General features: G+C 39.6%; 1 protein-coding gene across 5 annotated transcripts in view; it reads left to right on the top strand.

The window, feature by feature from the left end:
• The window catches only part of Magi2 (membrane associated guanylate kinase, WW and PDZ domain containing 2), a 1,275,072-nt gene that overhangs the window by 1,220,356 nt on the left and 30,360 nt on the right, over positions 1-24,356 (top strand). For 2 of the 5 annotated variants that reach the window (XM_048786217.1, XM_048786216.1), the window contains one exon: positions 3,725-3,813. The exons of 2 other annotated variants lie outside the window; for them this stretch is intronic. In XM_048786217.1, coding sequence (XP_048642174.1) covers positions 3,725-3,813 — 89 coding nt within the window. Of the gene's footprint in view, positions 1-3,702; positions 3,814-24,356 lie in introns of all 5 variants that reach the window. One more of the 5 variants, XM_048786218.1, reaches the window with a different exon arrangement.

Below are 24,356 nucleotides of genomic sequence, written 5' to 3'. Positions count from 1 at the left end.
GTGACACACCACCGACCCTTGCAAATCCTTGCTTGTTAGGCATTTAAGACCCTAATAAAATGTATTTGACCATATAGTGACCAAAACTTCTCCCAAGGAGAATCCATTTCACTTTTAAGATTCAATCAAAGTTGTGAAAGGAGATGAATGGACCAAGAGATATCTTTCCCAAATCCCATTGAGAAGAGTATCCAAGTGTATCTTGGAAAACCTAAATTCCTGCTCCTCCAGTAACCCAGGCTGAACATCTTATTTTTAGGGTCTAATTGAAACATTCTCTTCCTTGCCCTAACAAAAATGAAACTGTCCATAAAAGGGTACTTTCCACAAAAGTCCAGGAGGAAAGACAGCTTTTTTAGCAGAAACACTGATAAATGGCAATGATATCACTGATAATATCAGATGAACCTCAGAGAAATCACAAATTCAAGAAAATGTTTTTCAAGTGGTGGGGAAGTGAGAGGTGAGTAGCAGAGGTCAGGTAACAATATTAAATATGAAGATTCAGAAAACCCTATGAGGCTAAAAATGGGGACAGAGACACTTCTTTGAGAAGAGTCAGAAGCATCTCTCTCTCCCTTTTATCCTCACTCCCTCCTCCTCCTCTCAGTCTTTGTCCCCACCCCACCCCCAATAAGCTTTAGAGCAATAATTCCAACTTTTAAATATACAAATACCCATACCTCCTCTCATACTCCACATACCCACAGGAGATTCTGATGGAGTCCAGTTGGGCCCAGGACTCTCTATTTTTTAAATGCTATCCCAGCAAATTTATAGGACTCCATGCCCTATAGGTTGCTGGATCTGTCTCTTCTCACTCTATTGTAAAAGAGGACCTTACCTCCTCCTTTGCCTACCTAGGGAAGCACTCTGCATTTCTATGACTTTCAGCCATAGCAACTTAGACAAAGAAAGAAGACTGAATTTTCCTCCCACTGTTATCCCATCTTCCATCTCCTGCCTTTTCCACAATCTGAGCGTGGTTTCCACTCTCCTCGTTGAGGACAGTCTGACCCTGTGCTTCACAGCATGCGAGTGTTGATTCAAGATGAGCTTCTAACCCCTCAGCTAGACCCATTACGAAGTTATTGCTACACACCAGAGCTGCTTTTCCTACTGTCTGATTTTTACTTGTCTTGAAATGAAGACATTACAGAAAAGGTTTTAATCCTTGTGAAGGAGCTTGTCAACAATACCCTGGTGTCCAGGTGTTCAAAGCAAAGTCCCATACCTTAGGACCAATTTGGGGATGGGTTCAGCCAGTTGTCATACCAGCGAACATCAAGTCTCCGGAGCATCATTTCAGAGGTGCCTGTGCCTACTGCCCTACCCTAGTTCTCCCAAGTCATGCAACACACCGGCCACAGCTTCTAAATTAAAGTACCCTAAACCCCTCTAGAGCCTCAATTTCTAATGCAAAAAATAGTCCCTAAGCCAACTCTCTTTATTAAAGATTATTTCTCTATATTAGTTTTAGTTCACAGCAAATTTGAATACAAAAGGTACAGGTATTTCCCATATATTTCCTGGCCCCACACATGCACATCATCCCCCATGGTCACCATGCCCTGTGACAGTAGTACAGTTGTTATGTATGCCGACCCTACATTAACATACCATTATCACCCAAGGTTCATAGTTTACACTAGGGCTCACTCTCAGTGCAATACATTCTATGAATGTGAACAGATGTGTATACATGTATCTACCGTCATAATATTTTACCTGCTCTTTTAAAAATTCTCAGTGTTCTGTATATTCATCCCTTCGTTCCTTTTAACCTGTGGAAACCACTGATTTTTGTACTAAATCCATATTTTTGCCACTGACTAGATTTTTGTTTTTCACAAACAGCTTCCAACTCTCATTCAATCCCCAGTGTCCTGTTCTGATAAGGACTTCCCAATAATTCTTTTTAAATGAATTCCCTCAGGACCAAAAATAAATTCATACAACACCTTACTCTAGGCTTAAATTCTGTGGTCTATTTGCAACAAAATCTCTAAACTTTGTGAATCACATATTCTTCAAGGTGGTATTTGGGCGCAAAAACATTTTAATAGAACAAAAAACACACAGTCACGACTAAACAGTTATTAGCTATAATATGGCTAATACATTTGCTTACAGAATAGCTTACCTTTACACTTCTTTATAAAGGTCTCTGGTCTTTTCAGGGTGACCCTGGCTTCATGAGGATGCTGTGTTTTAGGGCTAAACACATAACTCATAGCGTGAGCCCTGAATAGACCGTGTGCAGTATGCAGCCCTCTGATTCTCACATTTACTAGAGTTTCTACTCCTGCCTTCACAACTATTTCTTTCCACTATGTTCTGAGCCCTTTTATTTGACCTTCTGGGTATAAGGTTTCCCAGCACTCTATCTTTCAAGCCCAGTAAATGCCATGTTTAAAACCAAATGAGAGACTTCTCTGTGTGACACTAAACAGCTTGATCATTTTCTCACAAAATTACTTGCATCTTGGCAGGGCTAAATGGTAAACTCAATTAATAAATCCTAAAATTTAATTTCCACGTGTGACATTCATTGTGAAGCATTCACTCCCTTGCCACAGGGAGTTCTCCTCCCTTTTAACCAGAGGCATTAGGTCTCCCACTGTGTTCTTCCTTAACTCAAACATGCACCAGCACCATCAGAGGAAAAAGACCCCTGGGGAACCATTCAAAATCAGTGAGGAGTCCTAGTGCATTCTGCACCTTAAAGCCATATATACAGGACACATGTGGAACAAGTCGAGTCTAAGGGGGGGGGGGCGGGGAGTTTCATTTGTGTACACTGGCAAGGAGGGAATCAGGCCTCCACATGTCTGAGCTGCTGGATCAAGTGCTCTTCACAATGAGCACATGCTCCCTGACCTCACATGTGTGGCACTGAGACACGGTAGCAGGTGTAGCAGAGCCAGTTATTGCCTATACTAGGGGTCTTGTCTCTTAGAGATTGTTGACCTAGATATTCCAGAATCTTTAGTGTCTGTCTTTGTATAGGTAAAGAACAGTTGTCCATCAACTAAGCCAGACGTAGTCCAAGAGGTTTTAGTTAGCTCCAGCGATGCTAAGAGGTTGATTTCAAAGCACAGCTCAGATCAGGTGAGTACAGCAGAGTGGAACAGGCAAGACATGGCTGCAATTCTCTTTAGCTTTATTTTTTTTTTCCTGGAAAGCAATTACACCCAGCAAGTCAACTGTGAACTTTGAATATAAGTAAGCAGAATGTTAGAGGTAAAGGGAACTATAAGAATTTATGAGATTATTAGACAAATCATGAATGTAAACATAGAGATACCATGTCATTATTTTAGAATTTTTTAAAATTTAGAAATGATTACTGATTCTCAAATGACAGCTGATAATGCTAAAACATCTCATTGTTACAAGAAATTCTTATAAGAATTCTGGCATTACCATTTCAAATTTTATTAATAGTTGTGCCTCCCTAAAAGCACCTCAGGATGCCCTCCGTGTTTTAAGAAAATTCTACTTTAGAAATACACATGTAGCTCAGTCTTTCACTAATTTCACTTGCTGCATGCTTGATAGGATTAGCTTTACTTAAAGTCTTTATTCTTACTACCTAGATAATTTTTATTCAACTGCTCTAAACATACTAAGCAATCTTGATTCTAACAGTAATAATATATCTTTGTCACTGGTTCTGTTAATTCTAATGATTGGTCCTAGGCTGTTCCTCCCCTTCCTTTAGGAATGGTACCTTCCAGTCTCTCCATGTGCATGAAAAGTGACAAGCATGGGTCCCCATATTTCTACTTATTGGGCCACCCTAAAGACACGGTTTGTAAAATCTGCATGAATATTATCTTTCTTCTAATGAGCCTTGGTTTTGCATATGTTTTTAACTGGTGTATGATGCTTTCTCTCTCATAGTAGCTTGTCTAATTACTGCTAGAGTTCTGGAAGATATTTATAACAGAGACCTTATGAGAGATAAGGATGGGATTTGTGAGATCATGAGAATTTGAGATGCACTGAATTCTAGAGGGACCAGCCCAGCCTGGACCCAGCAGGATGGAAGGCATGGGGAGAGAACAATGGGAGCTAAACTCTCTTTTCCACATGGTTCAAAAAATGTCCCCTGGGCTTCAATGCAGATACCTCAGTTTAGTTCCTCTCAGCTCAAGTATAGACAGCTCCAACCTAAATCACCCTTTTTGCCCCAGACAGAAAGAGCCACAGTCAGCATCCCTAGGAATACTGAGCTCCAGGTGGCCTCATGGGTACTTCCCAGCCTGCTTTGTGTCAGTAATCCAGTCAGCACTGGTCATCTCATCTTCCTTCCTCCATACTCAGTGATGTGCCAAGTTTAAGGGGAAAATATTTTTGTTCTAAAAAGAGTCCATTTGTGACTATGTTTTCAAAGTTGTATATCCAAACAGTATTCCCCATTATTTCAAAGTAGATATTTCCAGGTATTGGAGATATTTCATTTTAATATGAGGTTAAAAAAATCTTAAGGTAAGAAGAAATATCCCACATATATTAGAACAGAAGTTTGACGGTAGCCTTGCAACTATGATTCAAGCAACTTTTTACCCCAAATACATTAGCAAAGGAGCCCACTTTCCACTGCCCAGTCCTACAGTGGCATGTGGCTACTGCCATACTTTACCTGGAATGATATTCTTAAATGTCAGTTTGGCTTTTGAACAGAAACTGAAACTCATGCTCAGTCTCCACAGTTAGCCATGTAAGTATGAATCAAACTAACACATTTCTCAATTCTGATTTGATTATCCCCCACTTACACTGTCACCACCACCGCTAAGCATCTCTCCACCAAATTCTTTTAAGCTAGCTCTCTAAATTTTTTCTGAAACATATTTTGCAATTGTTAATGATCTTGCTAATTATCATTACCATTCAGAATTGATTTAAATTTAACATGAAAGACAATATTATTCACTCAGGGAATTATTTAATTGGTCTACTGCTAAACATTTCCTTATCGAATAGTTTTATGCTGATATAATTATCTATACACGCACATACCCTGTCACAATCATTCCTTGAAAATGTCTACAAAAACAAGTTTTAATTGTATCAGTTCTCTAAAGTGTCTCTCAAGGATAGCTTATTGATTGAGGTAAACCTAAGTTAGGGCCTAAAGGAAAAAGTTGCAATGTGTTAGAAAAAGTATAAAGCCATGGAATAATTATTGGGAAAATCTAGTCTAGTGACCATAATGTAAAGGGGTATTTTTTTCTGCTTCTAAAAACACAACAAAAAAGACTGTTTTTCTGTATGATTGACTTTGTCTGTAATCCAATGGGGATGAATAGGCCAGAATCAGCTCCCTGGAGTCTCTAACTTTAAAAGAGAGAGAGAGAGAGAGAGAGAGAGAGAGAGAGAGAGAGAGAGAGAGAGAAAGAGAGAGAAAGAAAGAAAATGACTCTTTGTGGTTTCAGTCCAGTTCTACAAATCTATCAAGTGCCTCCTGTGTCCCCAGGCATGTTCTCAGTACTAGGGATATAAAGATTAACAGGCAAGACTCTGCCATGTACACCCAAAAGCTGGTAGGGGTGACAGGAAGAAAATCAGGCATTGGAACAAATATTAATAGTGTTGGCAAAAGGTGATAAGAACCCAAAGTAGGTGGTATACTAAATCTGCTTAGCAGAGTTAAAGAACGTTCTACCCAAGAGGGTAGTATGGACCTTGAGTGACAAGTCTGATTTCACCTGGCTGAACAAGACATAAGGCAGTTTCCAAGCAGAGGAAACAGCTAACACAAAGTCAGGGGAACGTGTTCAAAACAGCTGCAGCATAAGCTAAATGAGAAAGAGGAGCAGATAAAAGGAAAGAAGCTCTACTTGAAAATCCTTCTGAGGCTGGGTACTGCTCAGTGGTAGAGCATGTGTCGAGCATGCACAAGGCTCTGGGTTCAATCCCCAGCCACAACAGTGGGGGTAAAAGTCTTCCTTCAATAAGCAAAGGAATTCAAAGCTTATATAATCAAATGTCATCAGAAAATGTTTTAAATGAGAAAGTACAAGTATCTATATTTAGAAATCTACCTCAGTAATATTTAAGATAGTTTTATAAGGAAAATATAGTTAAAATGTTACAGCAAAAGTTGAGGCAAATGATGTGTAGGCCAGAATTAAGGAAGTGAGAGTGGAAACAGCCCAGGGGGTTGGATTTGGGGACTATTTCAGACATTTCACTGATGGAAGTACTGAACTTGTAAGTAACAAAAGTGAAGGAGAGAGAGAGTCAGAAAAGTAATGAGGTTAGTTTTGGACTAGTGTCTTGGACTTTCGGGTGTCTCAAGGACACTTATGTGAGGCAGCCCAGAAACAGGGCACTTGAGTGTAGCTCTCAGGAGGTGGAGCTAGAGCATCTGGGGATTCCAGAAAGGACAGCTGGATCTATGAGTGGGGATGAGCTCCTCCAGAGAGGTCACACAGTGTACAGAGAGCCCAGTGACAGTTACATTTAAATGGCAAGTAGGAGAAGATGGCAAAGATCAGGAGAGGGCTGTGTTCCCAAACAGTACCCATTTTTTTTTCCACCACACAGTATGCTGATAACTGAGATAATGCATTTTGCAACAAAGAAAGAAAGTTTATTTTCAAGGAAGGCAGGAGGCTCAAGTCTCAAATCCCCCTCCCAAGGGTAAGCTTTGGGCATATTTATGTGATAATTAAGCAGGGTGATTTAAGGCATGGGAAAGGTGATTTGGGTGAAGTAGTCTATATACACATGTAATCAATCTTTATGGCTCTTCATGGGAGGCATATTCAGAAAATGGTGGAATTGGCATGATCTGAGGGTGGGTTTTCAGCTTTTGATGTCAAAAGGTCACCAATCAGACACTTGTGGAGGCCCAAGTGAAGAGTCAGTGGTTTCAATAAAAGTGCCCTTCAAGTCCCTGAAAAGTAACCTACAGAGCCATTATCATCACAACCCACACATCAGAGGAGTTATCTACAGATAAAGTTGGTGAAAGGCTAATAATACATTGCTTAGCTATGTGACCTCCAAAACCAGCGATTTTTAAATGAGTCAATGAAAAGCAACTGAAGCTAGAGAGTTTATTCAGGTTTTTAATCAGCTTCAGCAGTCTGAGAGGTAGGAAGAGAAGGAGAATGTATGGAAGGCAGAGAGAGGGCTTCAGGGAGGCTGCAAGGAGAATTGCCCACTTACTTAATAAAATGTGGTTGTTCCACCCTGAGATGACTGGGGAGAGGGTTAGACTGGGGAGGCTGGGAATAGAACCAAAGCTTTCCTGCCTGTTTTGCCCAGTGCCAGGTATGTAGTCCTCAAGAAATGATGGCTAGGACTGTGAGTGGGAAATGGCCTTAGCTTTACCTGCCACTCCATGGACGTCACCATAGACCTTTCCCACAACATGCCTCATGTTCTGAGCCACTGAGGGAATCCACCCCAGCGTGGATACCCACCTCAGATAACTAGGGCTCCTACTGAGCTCCTGTCATGGGAAGCCAGGCCCTGGGTTTTCTGGCTTGTTTTTTCAGAGAACTGGGGTGGGCACAGTACAAAGATGAATAAGACACCATTTCTATCCTAAAGTAACTCTCTGTGTGGAGAATGTTTAAGAAAAACAGGGTGCTCATTATCTATTTTAAAAAGTCTGCCAGACACAGTGGCACATGCCTATAATCTCAGTAACCTAGGAGGCTGAGACAGGAGAATCACAAGTTCAAAACAAGGCTCAGCAACCTAGTGAGACCCTGTCTCAAAATAAAATATAAAATAGGCTGGGGATGTGGCTCAGTGGTTAAGTGAATCCTGGGTTAAATTCCCAGATCCCAGGTAGAAAAATAAAAAGTCTTTGCTGGGTGTAGTGGCACACACCTGTGATCCCAGTGATTTGGTATGACAAGAAGGATTGTAAGTTCGAAGAAAACCTAGGCAATTTAGTGAGATCCTTTCTCAAAATTTAAAAACACAAATAAAAAGGACTAGGGATGTGACTCAGTGGTGAAGCGCCCCTGAGTGCAGTCCCCAGTACAAAAAAGAAAAGAAACAGAAAAACTCTAATCTGAAATCACGTCCTATGTGCTTAAAGTTTCAACATATTCTGAACATAAGCATGCTGTGTTTAATTTTCTCTTTTCCAATGATATATTGCATTTTAAAATCTGAATTTCATCAAGAATGAAAAAAAAATGTGAAAGTGTCCCCTTAAAGACCACCAGTCTCACTATGTAACAAAATCCAATAACTAATTCTGTTCTCCAGCCCCTTTGGACTCCCTGTGACCACCATCACTATTGGTGACTGCATCAGCTGCATCCTCTTCCTCTCCAGTTGCTCCTGTAGGGCCTCCAACTCTCTTCCAAGTGATATCACCCCTTCCCATCCTCTGGTTCATGGATTCTCCTGCTCTCATCATTCCACCTGTCACCACTGTGACCATTACTCTGATATTTGTGATGTTATCTCTTCCTCCATTCTCCAACTCCATCCCAAGACTTCCAAGTGCCTGCTGGACATCTTTACCCAGATAACCCCCATTTGTGTATTCAAAATTGTATCCATGACCTTTCCTCCTACAACTACCTACCAAGGTACCATCAGCCCTCATAGTTGCCTATCTCAAAACCACTTTAACTGACTTCCCCACTCAGATATATACAATGAGTTCCCAAGTTTGAACACTACTTTCCTTTCACATCAACCCTCTCTTCCATTCCTCTGGTCATTCTATCCCAGTTCAGATTCACTCTCCTGGAACAACTTTCTACCTGTTTTCCCTACAAGAGTGGTCAGTCTTCTCGGCTTATTGAGCCCACAACAATTGCACTAGAAGATTGCCCACTAAAGAAACATTTCCACAGGCTGGGGCTGTAGCTCAGTGGTAGAGCACTTGCCTCACATGTGTGAGATACTGGGTTTGATCCTCAGCACCACATTAAAAAAAATAAATGCATAAAAAGATATTATATCCATTTACAATTTTAAATTTTTTTTTTTAAAAACATTTCCACAAGAAACAAAAACAAAACAAGACTTAATTAAGTCCCCAAAGCCATCCCTGATTTGGCCCCATTCTACTTTTCAGTTCCTTATCTCCCACAATGTCCTTTCAGATATCTGGGCTTCAACTACACTGAACAACTTTCATTATTCTACATTCTGACTTTCATGGCTGGGCATATGCTGATCTCTTGGCTTGGAAAACCCTTCCCCAAAGTTTTTCCTCCTTTATGACTGTCAAAGGCTGCCTCTCCATGAATCTTTATTTCCCCAAGTCCATGGGCATCTGAAATCTTATCACCCTTCAAAGATCTCTCCTGTTCTCTCACTTTCTGTTTTACAACATCCTTATCAATATTTGCATATTTCCTTTTTCTGAAGGAATTCAAACTCCTGGAGGGCAAGGTTTGTTATTAGCCTAGGTTTGTTTGTTTTTTTAAATATTGTTTTAGCTATCGATGGACTTTTATTTTTATTCATTTATTTAATATGATGCTGAGAATTGAACCCAATGCCTCACACATGCTAGGCAAGTGCTCTACCACTGAGTCACAAACCCCAGCCCAGCCTTTTAATACAAGGCTTTGCAGGTTCAGAAAAACCAGAGTGAATAAAGAAGTGAATGAATAAACATCTTGCAGCATCACAAAGTAATCATTCTGATGGAAATTTCAATATAGGTTTTAATTTTTTTTTTTTAGTTTTAGATGGACACAATACCTTTATTTTACTTAATTATTTGTATGTGGTACTGAGGATCAAACCCAGTGCTTCACACATCACACATGCTAGGCAAGCAATCTACCACTGAGCTACAACCCCAGTCCCTCAATATAGGTTTTTGTTAAGATAGTTGAAGAAGACACAAGATTAATGGTCCCAGTTTCTACTGACCCTCTCAACCTCAACCTAATCCAGAAGCATGTTTTTTTTTTCATTTTCAAATTTATTTTATTTTTAGCTGGGCTATAGCTCAGTTGGTAGAGTGCTTGCCTCACATGCACAAAGCCTGGGTTCGATCCCCAGCACCATAAAAAAATATTTTTGTTATGATTATTGATACATTAATTGAACAGATTAATGGGATTCACTGTGATATATTTATATGTGCATGCATGATACACTGATCATGTCCATCTACCCTTCATTTACCCTTGTTCCCCTCCTCCTAGCATCCTTCCCAGTCCCTAGTAAATTCTTCTTCTATTTTCAGATACCATTGTTTTTTCTTTTCCGGTTCCCACATATGAGAGATAACAAGTGATACTTGTCTGTTTCTGGCTTATTTCATTTAACATGATATCCTCCAGGTCCATCCAATTTCCTGCAAGTGTCAGGATTTTATTCTTTAGGCCTGAATAATAATCCAATGTGTATATATACCACACTTTCTTTAGCCATGCATCCATTCATTGTTGACAAGTACATAGGCTAATCTCATATCTTAGCTATTGTGAATAGTGATGCAAAAAAATGTGTATTCAAATATATCATTTTTATGCTGACTTCATATACAGTATATGCCCATGGATAGGATAACTAATCAGATGGCAGTTCTATCTTTAAATTTTTGAGGAACCTCTACGTTGTTTTCTATAGCTGAACTAATTTAAATTCCCGACAACGTTGTATAAGGGTTCCTTTTTCTCCACATTCTCACCAGCATCTGGTTTGGCTTTTGTTTTCTTTTGATAATAGGTATTGCAATTGGGGTCAGATGAAATTTCAGCTTTGAATTGCATTTCCCTGATGGCTAATGATAGTAATCTATCTATAGTATCTTCTCATGTATTTACCGGCCATTTGTATTTCTTTTGAGAAGTGTCTATTCAGATCACTTGCCTATTTTTTGATTGGAATACTTGTAATTTTTGTTAAGTTTTTTGAATACTTTATGTACTAACTCTCTGCTAGAGCAATAGTAGGATAAGATTTTCTCCTGTTTTGTGGTTGTCTCCTCACTCTACCAATTGTTCCCTTTACTGTGCAGAAGCTCTTGTTTGATGTAATCCCATGTGGATATCCTGGACTTCTGCATGTGGATATCCAGCTTTCCCAGCACCATTTGTTAAAGAGGCTGTCTTTTTTCCAATGTATATTTTGGCATCTTTGTTGGCAATCAGTTGACTACAGATATGTGGGTTTATTTCTGGATTCTCTATTCTATTCCACTGGTCTGTATGTTTTTTTATGCCAATACTATGCTGTTTTTGTCACTGTGGCTCTATAGTATATCTTGAAATCAGTATTCTGATGCCCCTGCCTTTGCTCTTTTTGCTTAAGATTGCTTTGACTATGCAAGGTCTTTGGTGCATGCTTACAAATTTAAGATTGTTTTTTCTAGTTCTGTGAAGAATGTCACTGATATTTTGCTGAGGATTACATTGAATCTAGAGATCACTTTCAGTAAGACGAACATTTTAACAATATTAATTATTTCAATCCATGAACATGGGAGGTCTTTCCATCTTTTAGTGTCTTCTCAATTCCTTCTTCAGTGTTTGGTAATTTTTTTTTTTGTAGAGGTCTTTCACATACTTAGTTGAGATTATTTTTAGATATTTTATATATTTGGGGACTATCATGGATGGAACTGTTTTGATGATTTCTTTCTCAGCAAATTCATTATTAGTGTGTAGAAAAGTTACTGATTTTTGTCCATTGATTTTGTGTCCTGATATTGTCCTGAATTCATTTATCAGTTCTGAAAGTTTTCAAATGGAGACTTTAAGTTTTTCCATATATAGAATCATATCATATGTAAGCAGGGATAATTTGATTTCCTCCTTTCCTACTTGTATGCTTTTTTTCCTTACCTAATTGCTCCAGTTAAAATTTCTTATACCATATTGAATTAGAATAGTGTGAGTGGACACCTTTTTCTTGTCTCCGATCTTAGAGGAAATGTTTTCAGTATTTCCCCATTCAGTACAATGCTGACTATGGGTTTGAGGTATGATCCTTTTAGCTTGGTTTAGAGCTTTTAACATGAAGGGATGCTGAATTTTACCAAATGTCTGTTCTGCATCTATTGAGATAATCATGTGTTGTTCATTATTTTTGTGAGATGTATTATGTTTATTGATTTGTTTATGTTGAACTGTTCTTATATTCCTGAAATAAAACCAATTGGATCATGGTGTCTGATCTTTTTGATGTGCTGCTGAATTTGATTTGCAAATGTTTTGTTAAGTATTTTTGCATCTGTATTCATCAGGGATACTGGCCTACAGCTTCCTTTTCTGTTGTGCCCTTATCAAGTTTTGATAATAGGGTAATGCTGGTCTAATAAAATGAGTTTGGAAGGGTTGCCTCTCTTTCAAGTCTATGGAAAAATTTGAGATGAAATGAATTGGTGTTAGTTCTTTAAAATTCAGCAGTGAAGCCTGGGCTTTTCTTTGTTAGGTGGTTTTTTTGTTACTGATTCAATGACATTTCTTGTTCTTGGTTTAATCAGGTCTTTTACATCCTCTTGGTCTAATTTTGTAGGTCATATGTGTCAAGAAGTTTGATAATTTCTTCTAGATTTTCTAGTTTGTTAGTATTATTTTCAAAATAATCCCTAACAATCCTTTGAGTTTCTACAATATACATTGTAATGTTTCCTTCTTCATCTCCAATCTTATTTATCTGGGTCTATTTTATTTATTTCTGCTCTAATCTTTATTATTTCCTTACTTTTACTAATTTTGGATATTGTTCTTTATTGTTTTTCCAAGACCTTGAGAGGCATCATTAGGTTATTTATTTTAAATCTAGTTTTTAAATGTATGCTATAAACTTTGCTCTTAATGCTGCTTTGCTGTATCCCATAGGTTTTGGTATGTTTTGTTCCCATTTTCACTTGTTTTAAGGAATTTCTAAACTTCTTTCTGACTTCCTCTATGATCCACTCTTTGTTCAAAAGTGTGTTGATCAGTCTCCATCTGTTTGTGTAATTAATGTAGCTTTTCTGTTTATTTCTAGTTGCATTCCCATGTGATCAGAGAAGATACAGGATATGATTTCAATTTTTTTTGTTAAGACTTGTTTTATGGACTTATATATGGTCTATTTTAGAAAAAGCTTCATGTCTTGATAAAAAGAATGTTGAGTTTATTCCCAGCTGGGCATGATAGTATAAGTCAGAGTGGGAGAGAGACCACTGTCTCTGCAGATCATGCAAGAGTGGAGACACTGTAGCAGTGTGGTGTAGGTAGCAGAGGGTGGAATATGCAGCCTGTGTGTTACCTCCACTATGGGAATGGTGGTTCCTATCAGGTTATAGGAGTTTCCTCAGGCACTAACATTGGCTGTTACTTGAATGGCTCTTGGTATTGGCTGCTCCAGCAATGGTAAGGACTCCAAAGCATTTGTCATCTAATTAGACACAGATCCAGGTCCAGATATGGGTGCTTCATGGGGAAAGACAAGGGCAGGAATCATAGCACCCCACTTTGTGGCCCTCATACCCACTCTCATCAGCAGTGCATGATCAGAAAAGGTATGGGGACCACCAGTGCAGGGAACCCCACCTATATGCAGATGCAGGAATAATTGTTAATTCCCTTGCTGGTACCATGGGCATGTCCACCCAGAAGCAGGACCTCAGCCCTCACCCCCCACACCCAGGTATGCATGCCTGTGGGCAGGGACTTTTCCCCCACCCCCATTCTTCAGTTGTAGTGACCACAGGAATGGGTTGCATCTACAGCTGGGTAAAATTACTCTTGACTGAGGTATTGACAGGAGGGAAATGGAACATAGACATCACTAGACAAAGTTTCTCCCAGACCTTCTTAGGCTATGTGCCTCAGGTGGGCTACAGCCAGGGCTGTAGTAATGATGTTCATGTCTGCTCCAGTACACCCTGTGGGCATCTCTCCCAAACACAGTGCTGGGAGAAGGATTGAGAACAGGTAACCACTCTCAGTCCTGGCACCATGGGAAACCACACACAACTGGCCACACCCCCAGTCTCAGAAGGCAGGCTTCCTGAACCCCCAGTTCTAGAGGGAGCGCACCCTCCACTCCCATCCTGTAGTATGTAGCATTCTTTATGGTTTATGTCAGTCACACCACTGAGGCTCAGGAGGCAGCCACCTGTCAAGCCAAAGCAGGGGATTATGCCTGGGGTCCTGGAGAGAGGAATACCTGGGGGCTTCTGACCGCTAAAGCAGTCTAAATTCAGACAGTAGGTCCCCTCTTTATAATGGCTCTGGGCCACAACACTGGGATTTGCTAGGAGATGAAGTGGATTCCTTTGACAAAGCCAGACACAATAGTGCAGATTTCAGGACTCTTGTCTACGTAGGCTGTAAGCCTGTAAGGAAAGCAAACATTCCCAACAGCTAGGATTGCCAGTATCTGTACTGATCCACTTTGCTGAGACTATCTTTAACCTTTCCCCTGCAGAGAGGAGAATTCCCCTCTCCCTCCCTGTGGTGGAGCCCGGGTGGCTAGAGATGGACATTTTGTTTCTCTTGTTCTAATGGTGTCCCAGGTCTCTGTATTTCACAAGTCTTCTGTTTGTCTAGTGTAGAATTCCAGTGTTCTCCCACAGTCGCTCACCTCAGTGTTCCTACACACCTGTTGCTTTGATTCTTTGTGGAGAAGCAGTTGCCTCTATGTGGCCATCTTGCCTCTCAGCTTTATTTCTTAACAGATATCTTCCTGTCTATCCACTTATTTCTTGTAAAGTATCTCTTTGTGTTAAAAGTTAAGTGAAGGAAAACTGGCTAATTGAATGTTCCAGGTAACTGTTTCAGGATCATCTAAGTTATATTGTTTCTGTGAAGCATTTCTCTCAAATTGTAGTTTGCGACCTATGTTGGCAGCTCAGAATGTAGTGCAATGTGCCAGGGCTACTTCTGGGCTACAGAAATGCTGTGTGTAGCTCAGTTTCCTGGAGACTTGGAGCAATAGGGACTTGCAAGAAAGAGCTAATGTTAGGTCTGTCTGAGCAGAATTCTGTGTCTGCCTTCCTGCTATGGGGAAGGGGCCACCACAAAAACTTTCCAAGATTCTTTCTACCCTTCTGGGTCTATAACAAGTTCAACCAAATGCACCTCTTGTCAGGACATGGTTTGTTGTTGTGGGACTTGCAGGAATAAAATGTGACAGTGTTCTTCCCCCCTGAACCCGCCCCTCAGGGAGCTCTCCCTCTCACCAAAGAGTCAAAAAAAAAAAAAAAAACCAACAACAACAACAAAAAAAAAAAAAAAACCTTGAAACAAAACAATACCAATCAGAATGATAAGTGATTTTGAGATTAGAGGAGGAAATCATGACTATAGTAGTCAGAGCTACATGGAGGAAAGTGGTCTTGAGATACCCTTGAGAAACCACTGGGGTTGGGATTGTTAGAGAGAAGGGCAAAGGGCTCTGCGATTCAAAATGACTATAGAACGTTGTGAGAAATTATTTTGAACCAAGTAGCAAATGATATGACCATAGGATTCCTACAGAAAAGCAAGGGGAAGAGAAATGCAAAACTTGGAATGCTTAGAAGAGGCCAGTATCTGGGAAATAAGGGGTCAAGGAAGATTCTCACACATCATACCACAATGGCCAAGGAGAACCTTAGGGGTGACGGGAAACACTTTTGGAAAGGGTTTTCAATCATAGCTACCCATTAGAATCACCTTACAAAATTTGAAATAGACCCATAAAGCTTCCTTCCCACACCAATTAAATTAGAATTTAGGAGTAGGGGGCTGCAGGCAGAGGAATGCATCTCTTATTGCTAATGTAACCCAGGTCAATATAATGAGCAGACACAGTTGAGAACCATGGGACAATGGTAGATCAGACGAATATCACAATAACTCAGGAAATACAGGAATGGGATATTGAGGCACTAGAAACAATAGAGTGATATTCGGGAGAATTTGCAATAGCAAGAGTCTGGAAAAAGTAAGATTTAGTGACTGGTGATATAAAGGAAATAAAAGAATTCCAAAAAATGTCCCCAGGTTGGGTCCTGAATATTTCAGAAAGCAGCAGAACCATTGGCAGTTGGGAGGGAGGAAGAAGGAAAATTCAAAAGTGATGCTTTTAAATAAGGTAGATTTCTTTAAGAACTACTAGCTTCTTTGGGTATCAATTTTTCTCAACTATATGATGTCTTAGTTCTTTTCAAATGCTAAAATTGAGAGTACTATGAGTGATCTAATTTAGGAATATGAGAAAACATGGTATTTTCAGATGTCTATGGACATTCAAATATAGTTCACTACAAGCAACTGCATCAGTCTCCTGTGTAAGCAGCAGGTGAAACAAAAGGTGAATGGGGTCCCCAGGAGAGAGGGGGGCTGGAAAAGGAGAGTAAGAACAGGAGTTACCTAGTTGCCTATTCCATGTTCTGTGTCACCTCCCTAATACCTGGGACAGGTCAGCAGTGATTTAGAAGGTACTTGCTGTCAGGCCTCAAATTTAATGTGTAGACCCAATCATTTTACTAGGACCACTTGGAGTTGCTTTCATACACTAAATTTTTCTACTCATTCCTGAAAATTGATTTTAATGCATTTTAAGTGATATATCAAAACATAAAAAGTGTACATATTAATGGGATATTATGTAATATTTTAATATGTATATTATATAATGTTCATATATGGTTATATATATCTCATTTATCATTTTATCATGAAAACTTTGAAAATCTTTCTAGCATTTTGCCAGAAGTACAGTACAGTATGTTATTAGTATCTATAGTTAACCTATGGTTCAGTTGCACACCAGAACTTCCTGCCCTTATCTAACTGTATTCATTTATCCATCTTGCCCCATTCTTTGCCCCACCCCCAGCCTTTAGTAACCACCATTCTACTCTCAGCTTCTATAAGACCAATAGTTTTTAGGTTTCATGTGAGTGAGGTCACGTGATACTCTTTCTGTGCCTGGCTTATTTCACATAACATAATGACCTCCAGTTTCATCCATCTTGGCACAAGTGACAGGATTTCATATGTATCACCTTTACTTCATCACTCATCACGTGAAAGGCCTTTAGGTTGTTCCTGATTCTTGGCTACTATGAATAGTGCTGGAGTGAACATAGGAGTGCAGATGTCTCTGAAATTCTGATTTCATTTCTTTGGATGCGCATCCAGTAGTGGGAGTGCTGAATCATATGGTAGTTCTATTTTTAATTTTTTTTTGAGGAACCTCTATACTGTTTTCCATTAGGGCTGTACTAATTTGCATCCCCACCAAGGGTGTGCAAGGGTTCTCGTTCACTACATCCGCTCTAGCCCTTGTTATCTTTAGGCTTTTTGATAATATCCATTTTTACTGGGGTAAGGTGACACCTCACTATGGTTTTGATTTGCATTCCCCTGATGATGAGGATGTTGAGCCTGTTTTCGTATATCATTGCCCATTTGTATGTCTTCTCTTGACAAATGTCTATTTAGATCTGTTGCCCATTTTTTAATCAGGTCATTTGTGAGTTGGGGGGGGGTGTTTTTGTTTTGTTTTACATTGTTGTTTTGCTTTATTCTTAGAGTTCCTTATATATTTTGGATATAAGCCCCTTGTCACATGTTTTGTTTGCAAATATTTTCTCCCATTCTTCACTCTGTTGACTGTTATCCTATGCTGTGCAGAAGCTTTTGAGTTCAATGTAATCTCAATTATCTGTTTTTAATTTCCTGTGTTTTAAAGTGTTGTCCCAAAACATCCTTGCCCATCCCAATGTCCTGAAGCATTTCTCTGTTTTCTTATAGTAGTTTTATAGTCTGAGGTCTTATATTTAAATTCATTATTAGTTTATGTTTGTAACAGGTAAGAGATAGGCATTGAGTTTCATTCTTCTACATGTAAATATCTAATTTTCCCAGCACTGTTTATTAAAAGACTGTCCTTTTTCAGAGCACCTTTGTTGAAAATCAGTTGGCTGTAGATGTGTGGCTTACTTCTAGGCTCTCTGTTGTTCTATTTGTCTGTGTGTCTGTCTTTATAAGAATACTCTGCTGCTTTTACTACAGCTTTGTAGTATGTTTTTAAGTTAGTAATTCTAATACCTCTCTCTCTTGGTTCTTTTTGCTCAAGATGGTTTTGACTATTTGAGGTTTTTTTTGTGGTTCCTACAAATTTTAGAATTATTTTTTTCTAGTTCTGTGAGGAATGTCATGGTATTTTGATAGAGATTGCATTGAATCTGTAGATCACTTTGGTTAGGATGGACATTTCAACAATATTGATTCTTCTAATCCATGAACACAGGATATCTTTCCACTTTTTTGGGGTCCTCTTCTAATTTCTTTCATCAATGTTTTATGATTTTCATTGTAGAGATCTTTCACCTTTTTTGTTAAATTTATTTTAAGTATATATTTTTTTGTAGTCCTTGTAAATGTGATTGCCTTCTTGAGTTCTTTTTTAGATAATTTGCTTTATATTGATTTTGTATCCTGCCACTTTGCTGAATTTATTACTTCTAAAGGTTTTTGTTGGCACCTTGGGGGATTTTCTATATAATATCGTGTCATCTGCAAACAGTAATAATTTGACTTCTTTTCCAAGCAGGATGCACTCTATTTCTCCTCTTGCCTGGTTGCTCTGGCTGGTTCTTCCAGTTTTACACCTTCTCATGTCTTCTCCTTAGTCATCAATGTCATTTTCTTTCAGTTTGAAAAACAGATCTGGTGGTGATAGATTCCCTTGGCTTTTGTTTGTCTGGCCAGGTCTTTATCTCTTCTTCATTTCTGAAGGATAACCTTGTTGGGGACAATATTCTCAGTTGACAGTTTTTTTCCTACAGTAATATGAAAATATCATATTATTCTCCCCTGGCCTGTAAGGTTTCTGCTGAGAAGTAAGCTGTCAGGTGAATTGGGACAATCCTGTGTTATTCTTTTTTTCCTTGTCTTGATAGTCTTTTTCTTTGACCTTTGAAAGCTTGATTTTAAGATGCCTTGGGGTATACTTGTTGAGTTCAATTTAGTGATCTTAGACTTTCCTATATCCAGATAATTTGTATCCTCCTTTAGGTTTGATTTCTTTGAATAAGCTTTCTACCCATTTGGCATTTTCAAGCCCCACTTGAACCCTAGTAACCTGAATTTTCTCTTAGAATGCTATACCTAAGTTTCTATACACTTTTATTCTTATTTCCCCTTTGGATATTTTCAAATTGCTGGTCTTTAAGTGCACTAATTCTTTTTTCTGTTTGATCTGTCCTGCCACTGATCTATCACATTTTTAATTTTGCTAAGTATTCTTTTCAGCTCAAGAATTTGATTTTTTAATTGCTTCCATCCCTTTAATTTTCTCTGTTACATCATTAAAATGTTTGTCTGTATTTTCTGCAAGCTCATTGAGTAATCTCAAATTATCTGATTTTTCTTTTTTCCATTCTTACTACTACTTGTTCTGGCACCTTATTAGATTATGGTTTTGTGAAATCCCTTGATGTTTATTGGCATGTGACATCATTTGTGTTTTGAAGGATTCTGTATTTATTCCAGTCTTTCTGATCTGGCTTTGTTCCTAAGCTATCTTTCCAGAAATTCTAATCAGGCTGTCTAGTCCATAGTCATTTACTCTATTTCATCACTGGATGATACCCAGGTCCAGATTTGACTCCAGTCAGCTATTGGTTTGTTGTCACTATTTCAGAATTAGAGGGAAATTCAAGACCTAATTTGTCACAAATACACTATTCATGTCCTTTTTAGAAAGAACCAGGACAATACGTAGAAGAGTAGTCTGTCCCTTTAAGCCTGGGACTTGGGTAGGCCTAGATTCCTCATCCACAGGTACCAGTCAGACACTGCGAGACCCTGCTCAGCTCTAGGCAGAGTCACCATGAATGACCATCCCAGACTGTGTCAAGTCTATGGCCACCAATGCCATCAAGCCATCAAATCTTTACCCCACCAAGACCAGCCCAGAACTGGAATAGGATCAGGGTTGGTATAGGTTGCTTAGTGCTGAAACAGACTCATGACTCAAGACTGCTGCAGCCAGCCACAGGTGATGCTGGCTGGAATGGAAGTCCAACAGACTGGTGCCCCATGGCTTCCCCCTGGCACTGTGCAGAGCCTTCAGTTTCTGCTGGGTGCTGGGTTTCACTACACCCAGCACTGGGCTCTAAGGCAACATCCTCTGCTAGCTTTCATGCCCTGCTCCCCAGCAGGTTGAGTCTGCTCTGCACTTGAGGTGGGAGGGGTACTGGAGGCAGTCAGTTGCCTGTCTAGTGTAGTTCCAGAGGCTGAGCCCTTGAGTATTGGCCTTGCAGTCGTGGGACATGGCCCAGCACTGGATTTCACTGTGGCTGGCCTGATACTAGGTTTCAAGTCTAAGGCCTGAACTTAATTCTCCCCCGCTGCCAAGCAGGGGACACCTCTCTCCACATTGAGCTGGTTGGGGTTAGGGTGATATAGGCAACTCTCACCTTTCTGCCTTCTTCAGTGTGTATTTTTGTTTTGTTATGCTAAAAGCAGGCACTCTGGTCTCTCACCGGATTTCCTTAGCTCTTGTGGAGGTCATTTGGTACATGAATAGCTGTTCAACTTGGCGTGTCTGTGGGGAACCAATCACCAAGCATCTTACTCTCAGCCTCCTACACTAGGTTTTTCTGGTGAAAAATCTTCTCAGGTTAACATAATACCTTCCGAACTTGATCTGGGTTTGTCATATACTATGTTTCTCACTTGCATAGAGAAAGCAAATGGCAAGAATTATTAATATCTCTTTTGATACTCAAAATGTTCTTTTCTCATATAAAATGCCAGGAGGGAGAACAATTATACAAGTAAGGAAAATCCATGTGTCCAGTTGACTTTTCCAATTGTAGCCATCAATAGCTTATTAAATGATCGATACCTTTAGCCTGTTTTCAAAGTGAAAACAGGCCAAAAAAAAGAAAAAAGAAAAGAAACTCGCTGCTTATTCAGCATGGAAGTGAAAAGTTGATTGCCTCTCAGTGGTCAAATACAGTGAAACAATGTACTAGTGTTTCTGCATCCAAAGCCCCAGGGCAACTAAAAGTTCTAGCTAGAAAACCCCCTTGTGCTGTGATTGTTCAAAGATACAAAGACACAGATGGCTAAGAAGCATAAGAAAAGATGTTCAGCAACACTAATCATTAGGAAAATAATTAAAACCACAATGTAGATGACCACCATCAAAGCAAAACAAAAAAAGTAACAAGTAACTCCTATAACAATTGTAAAAGGGTGCCCTATAAAAACAGTATCAAGGGTCCTCAAAACATTTTAAATAGAGTTACCATGCAATATTGGAATCCTACTTCTGGGCATATATCCAAAATACTTGAAAATAGGATCTCAAAGGCCATAGCTGCATACCTGCATTTGCTGAAGCTTTATTCACAGTAGCCAAAGGAAGCAACCTCAATGTCCATTAGTGGATAAACAGATTAAGAAAATGTGGCACAAACACCAAACATTATCTAGCCATAAGGAAATCCTGTCCTGCACTACAGCCTTGTGGAAGCTTGAGGACACTGTGTCAAATGAAAAGAGCTAATTACAAAAAGACAAATCTTGCATGATTTCACTTCCATGAGGCATCTAAGGTCATCACACTCTTAGAAAGTATAATGTGGTTGCAAGGAGGTGGGGGTGAGGAGAAAGAGGAGTTGTTCAATGGATTAGCGTTTCCATTTTGCAAGATGAAAAAGTCATAGAGATCTGCTGCACAGAACACCGCTGTACCACATGCTTGCAAAGGGGTAAGATGGTCAAATTTGTCACATGCCTTTTATCACACACACAAAAGCACTGCTACAGTGGCTCTGAGATGTTAGCAGAGGTTAATGAACAGATGATTTCCTACCTTGCAAGCTTTATTTTGAAAATTGTGCTGATGTTTGGCAGCCCTTCGGACAACTGGATGAGAGGTGATGTTCTTAAAGGAACCATTGGTAGGAGAACAGCAGATGATGTAGGACTGGGGTCATTATCACTTTACTCTGGTTCCCAGGTTTTGTTGAGCTTCTGTTTCTACTGTTGTTTTGGTTCTTTGTTGTGATTGATTTTAGAATGAGGACTCTGCCAGGAGCAGCAAGGAAGTAGGACCACCTGTGTAGAGAAGGGGTCGCTGAATCTGAGGTTCCAGTGGTTTGCTTGTCCTTGTTCCTTAATACACACCTCTTCTCACAAAGACTTCTTTGAGGCAGCAGCTCAGGTTCAGTGGGAAGAGGAGTATCAATTGTCCTGCCAGGGCTCTAAGTAGGAGCCTGCAAAATAGACAAATACTAACACAATCCTGATTCCCACTGAGAAGCTCATAGACAAGGGAAAAGTGTTCCCATCTGTCTTCATTGGGAGCCTGGGTGGCCAACCTGGAAGCCTTCACCACAGGGGTGGGAATGTGAATGTAAACACATCACCAGGTTATTAAGTAGTGCAAAGTGTGCCGTAGAGATGAAGGCATTCTGACTGCTTATCTGTCCTGTGAATGAAGGAGCTTAAAAAATAATTGTGGCATAAGAACACAGTACATACACAACCCCAAATGAAGGAGAACTCCAATTCAATTAGGTGAGTGGGGTAGGAGGGTTTGAAAGAAAGAATTCCCACCTCTCCAGTCTTCAGCCTGCTGGTATAAAAATGAAATCCCTTTATCTGCAGCATCTGTTGCTTACAGCTACACTAAACTGCTCCACTTTTTTATATGACACATAAAGTCACTTCATTCTAAGAACTTCTGTATGTAACTGGTAGCACCGTTTTCCTCCACTTACGAAAAGCAGGTAAAAAATAAACTCAGCTCCTCAAAGAAAGTGGGGCTGGCTGCAGCTGATTCTGAGGCTGATCTCATGGGAGTGTGAGCATGCTTGAAAAAAATCAAAAAGCTGGAACTAAGCCTTCAGTGCCTCCCAGCAAGCTAGGAGTCCAGTTTGGACTGCAGAACAGAGTGTGGCACAACCCCCTTGATTGTCCCCACCTCTCTAGCCCAGAAAAGGGTAAACAGTTTTCAGCTGAAGTGTTTTCTCAGCCTTTCATCATCTTTCTCCTCCATTTGGTCTTTTCTCAATCCACCCACCTCAGAAAATAGGCACTTTGAAATAAGGGAAGAGCCACAAACTTCTTCCAGAGACTTCAGAGGAGAAAATACAAGAATGTATTTCTATTTTCTTGAATTCCTGCTTGATAGACTACTCTGGTGAGAGAAAGTGTTTACAGACCTTGGCCTCACTTTCTGACCTACGAATATACACATATTCTGGTGGAAGAAACATAGTGGTCTGTCCTCACCTGCTTGGAGACTGTCAGACTAGAGCGAGAAGCAAGGCAGAGAAGGCCCCTGCACACCCCCAGTTGCCTGCACCCTTCCATAGAGGATGCCATGGTTCTGGGGCCCCTTCTGTTCAGAGTCTCTTTATCCACTGCTCTGATGGAGCTATTTGAAAACCAAACATTTTGGTTCTTTCTCCCCTCTCTCCCCCTCCTCCTCTTTCTCCATTAAAAAGAAAAGAAAAGCTAACATTCTGAAACTCCCAGGAGAGAAATTTTTAAAACATTTTTTACATATAAATTTTGAAAATGTTCCTTCTGTCATTTTGCAGTTGTATTAGTTCTCAAATGATATCATAACAGGCTTTTAAAATAACTTTTAAAATGCTATATATTAATCACAGAATATCTCAAAAGTAGAAATAATCAAGAGGAACTTCTCTCTTTCTACCATGTAAACATTAAACATTTGTTTTGAAACCCGTTTCTTTCATTTGACAATATGTTTAGACTCATCTTCCATGATATTATACAGCTTTCTACATGTCAGTTTTAATGGCAACTTTACATTATGTTGAATGTATTTATCATGTAGCCAATCTTCTATCAAACTATTTTTAATTTTTCTAATGTCACTATATAAAAAATTCAACCAAGTAAATATGCTCTTGTGGCTATATATCTTCCCACCTGTTTTTTTATCCATTCCTTAATAACTGTGGAAGGCAAAACAGGTTAGAGAGCAGGCACATTCTCACTGGATGGGTGAGGTCAGGGAGTCAATCAAGTCCTGGTTGTTATGTGGGAGTTACTCTTGAGCGATGGAGTAAATTCTTTATTAAAGTATCTTTTCTAATAGCCAAGCCTTTGGGAGCTCTGGCAGAGGCTGTGTGCTCCAATAAAAAGTGCCGAGAATTGAGAGTAAGCACAGGGCCAAAATGTCAGGCTTCCCCACACACCTAGCAGAGTAGCTAAGCCATGGCCTCCCTTCTGGGAGGCTTCTGAGCTTCACTTACAGCATGTGAGATGGACACCCAACAGGTTCACCTTCCAGCACTGACACAAGAGGGCTGTCTTCAAAGCTGGGAAAGACAAAGGGGAGCAACCACTGTGTCATATTTATGTGTGTGTGTGTGTGTGTGTGTGTGTGTGTATATATATATATATATATATATATATATA

The sequence above is a fragment of the Marmota marmota genome, unplaced genomic scaffold (assembly GCF_001458135.2).
Source record: "Marmota marmota marmota unplaced genomic scaffold, marMar, whole genome shotgun sequence".
Taxonomy (NCBI): Eukaryota; Metazoa; Chordata; class Mammalia; order Rodentia; family Sciuridae; genus Marmota; species Marmota marmota.
Note: the sequence above shows the minus strand (reverse complement) of the source record. Positions and strands in the feature narration are given on the sequence as shown.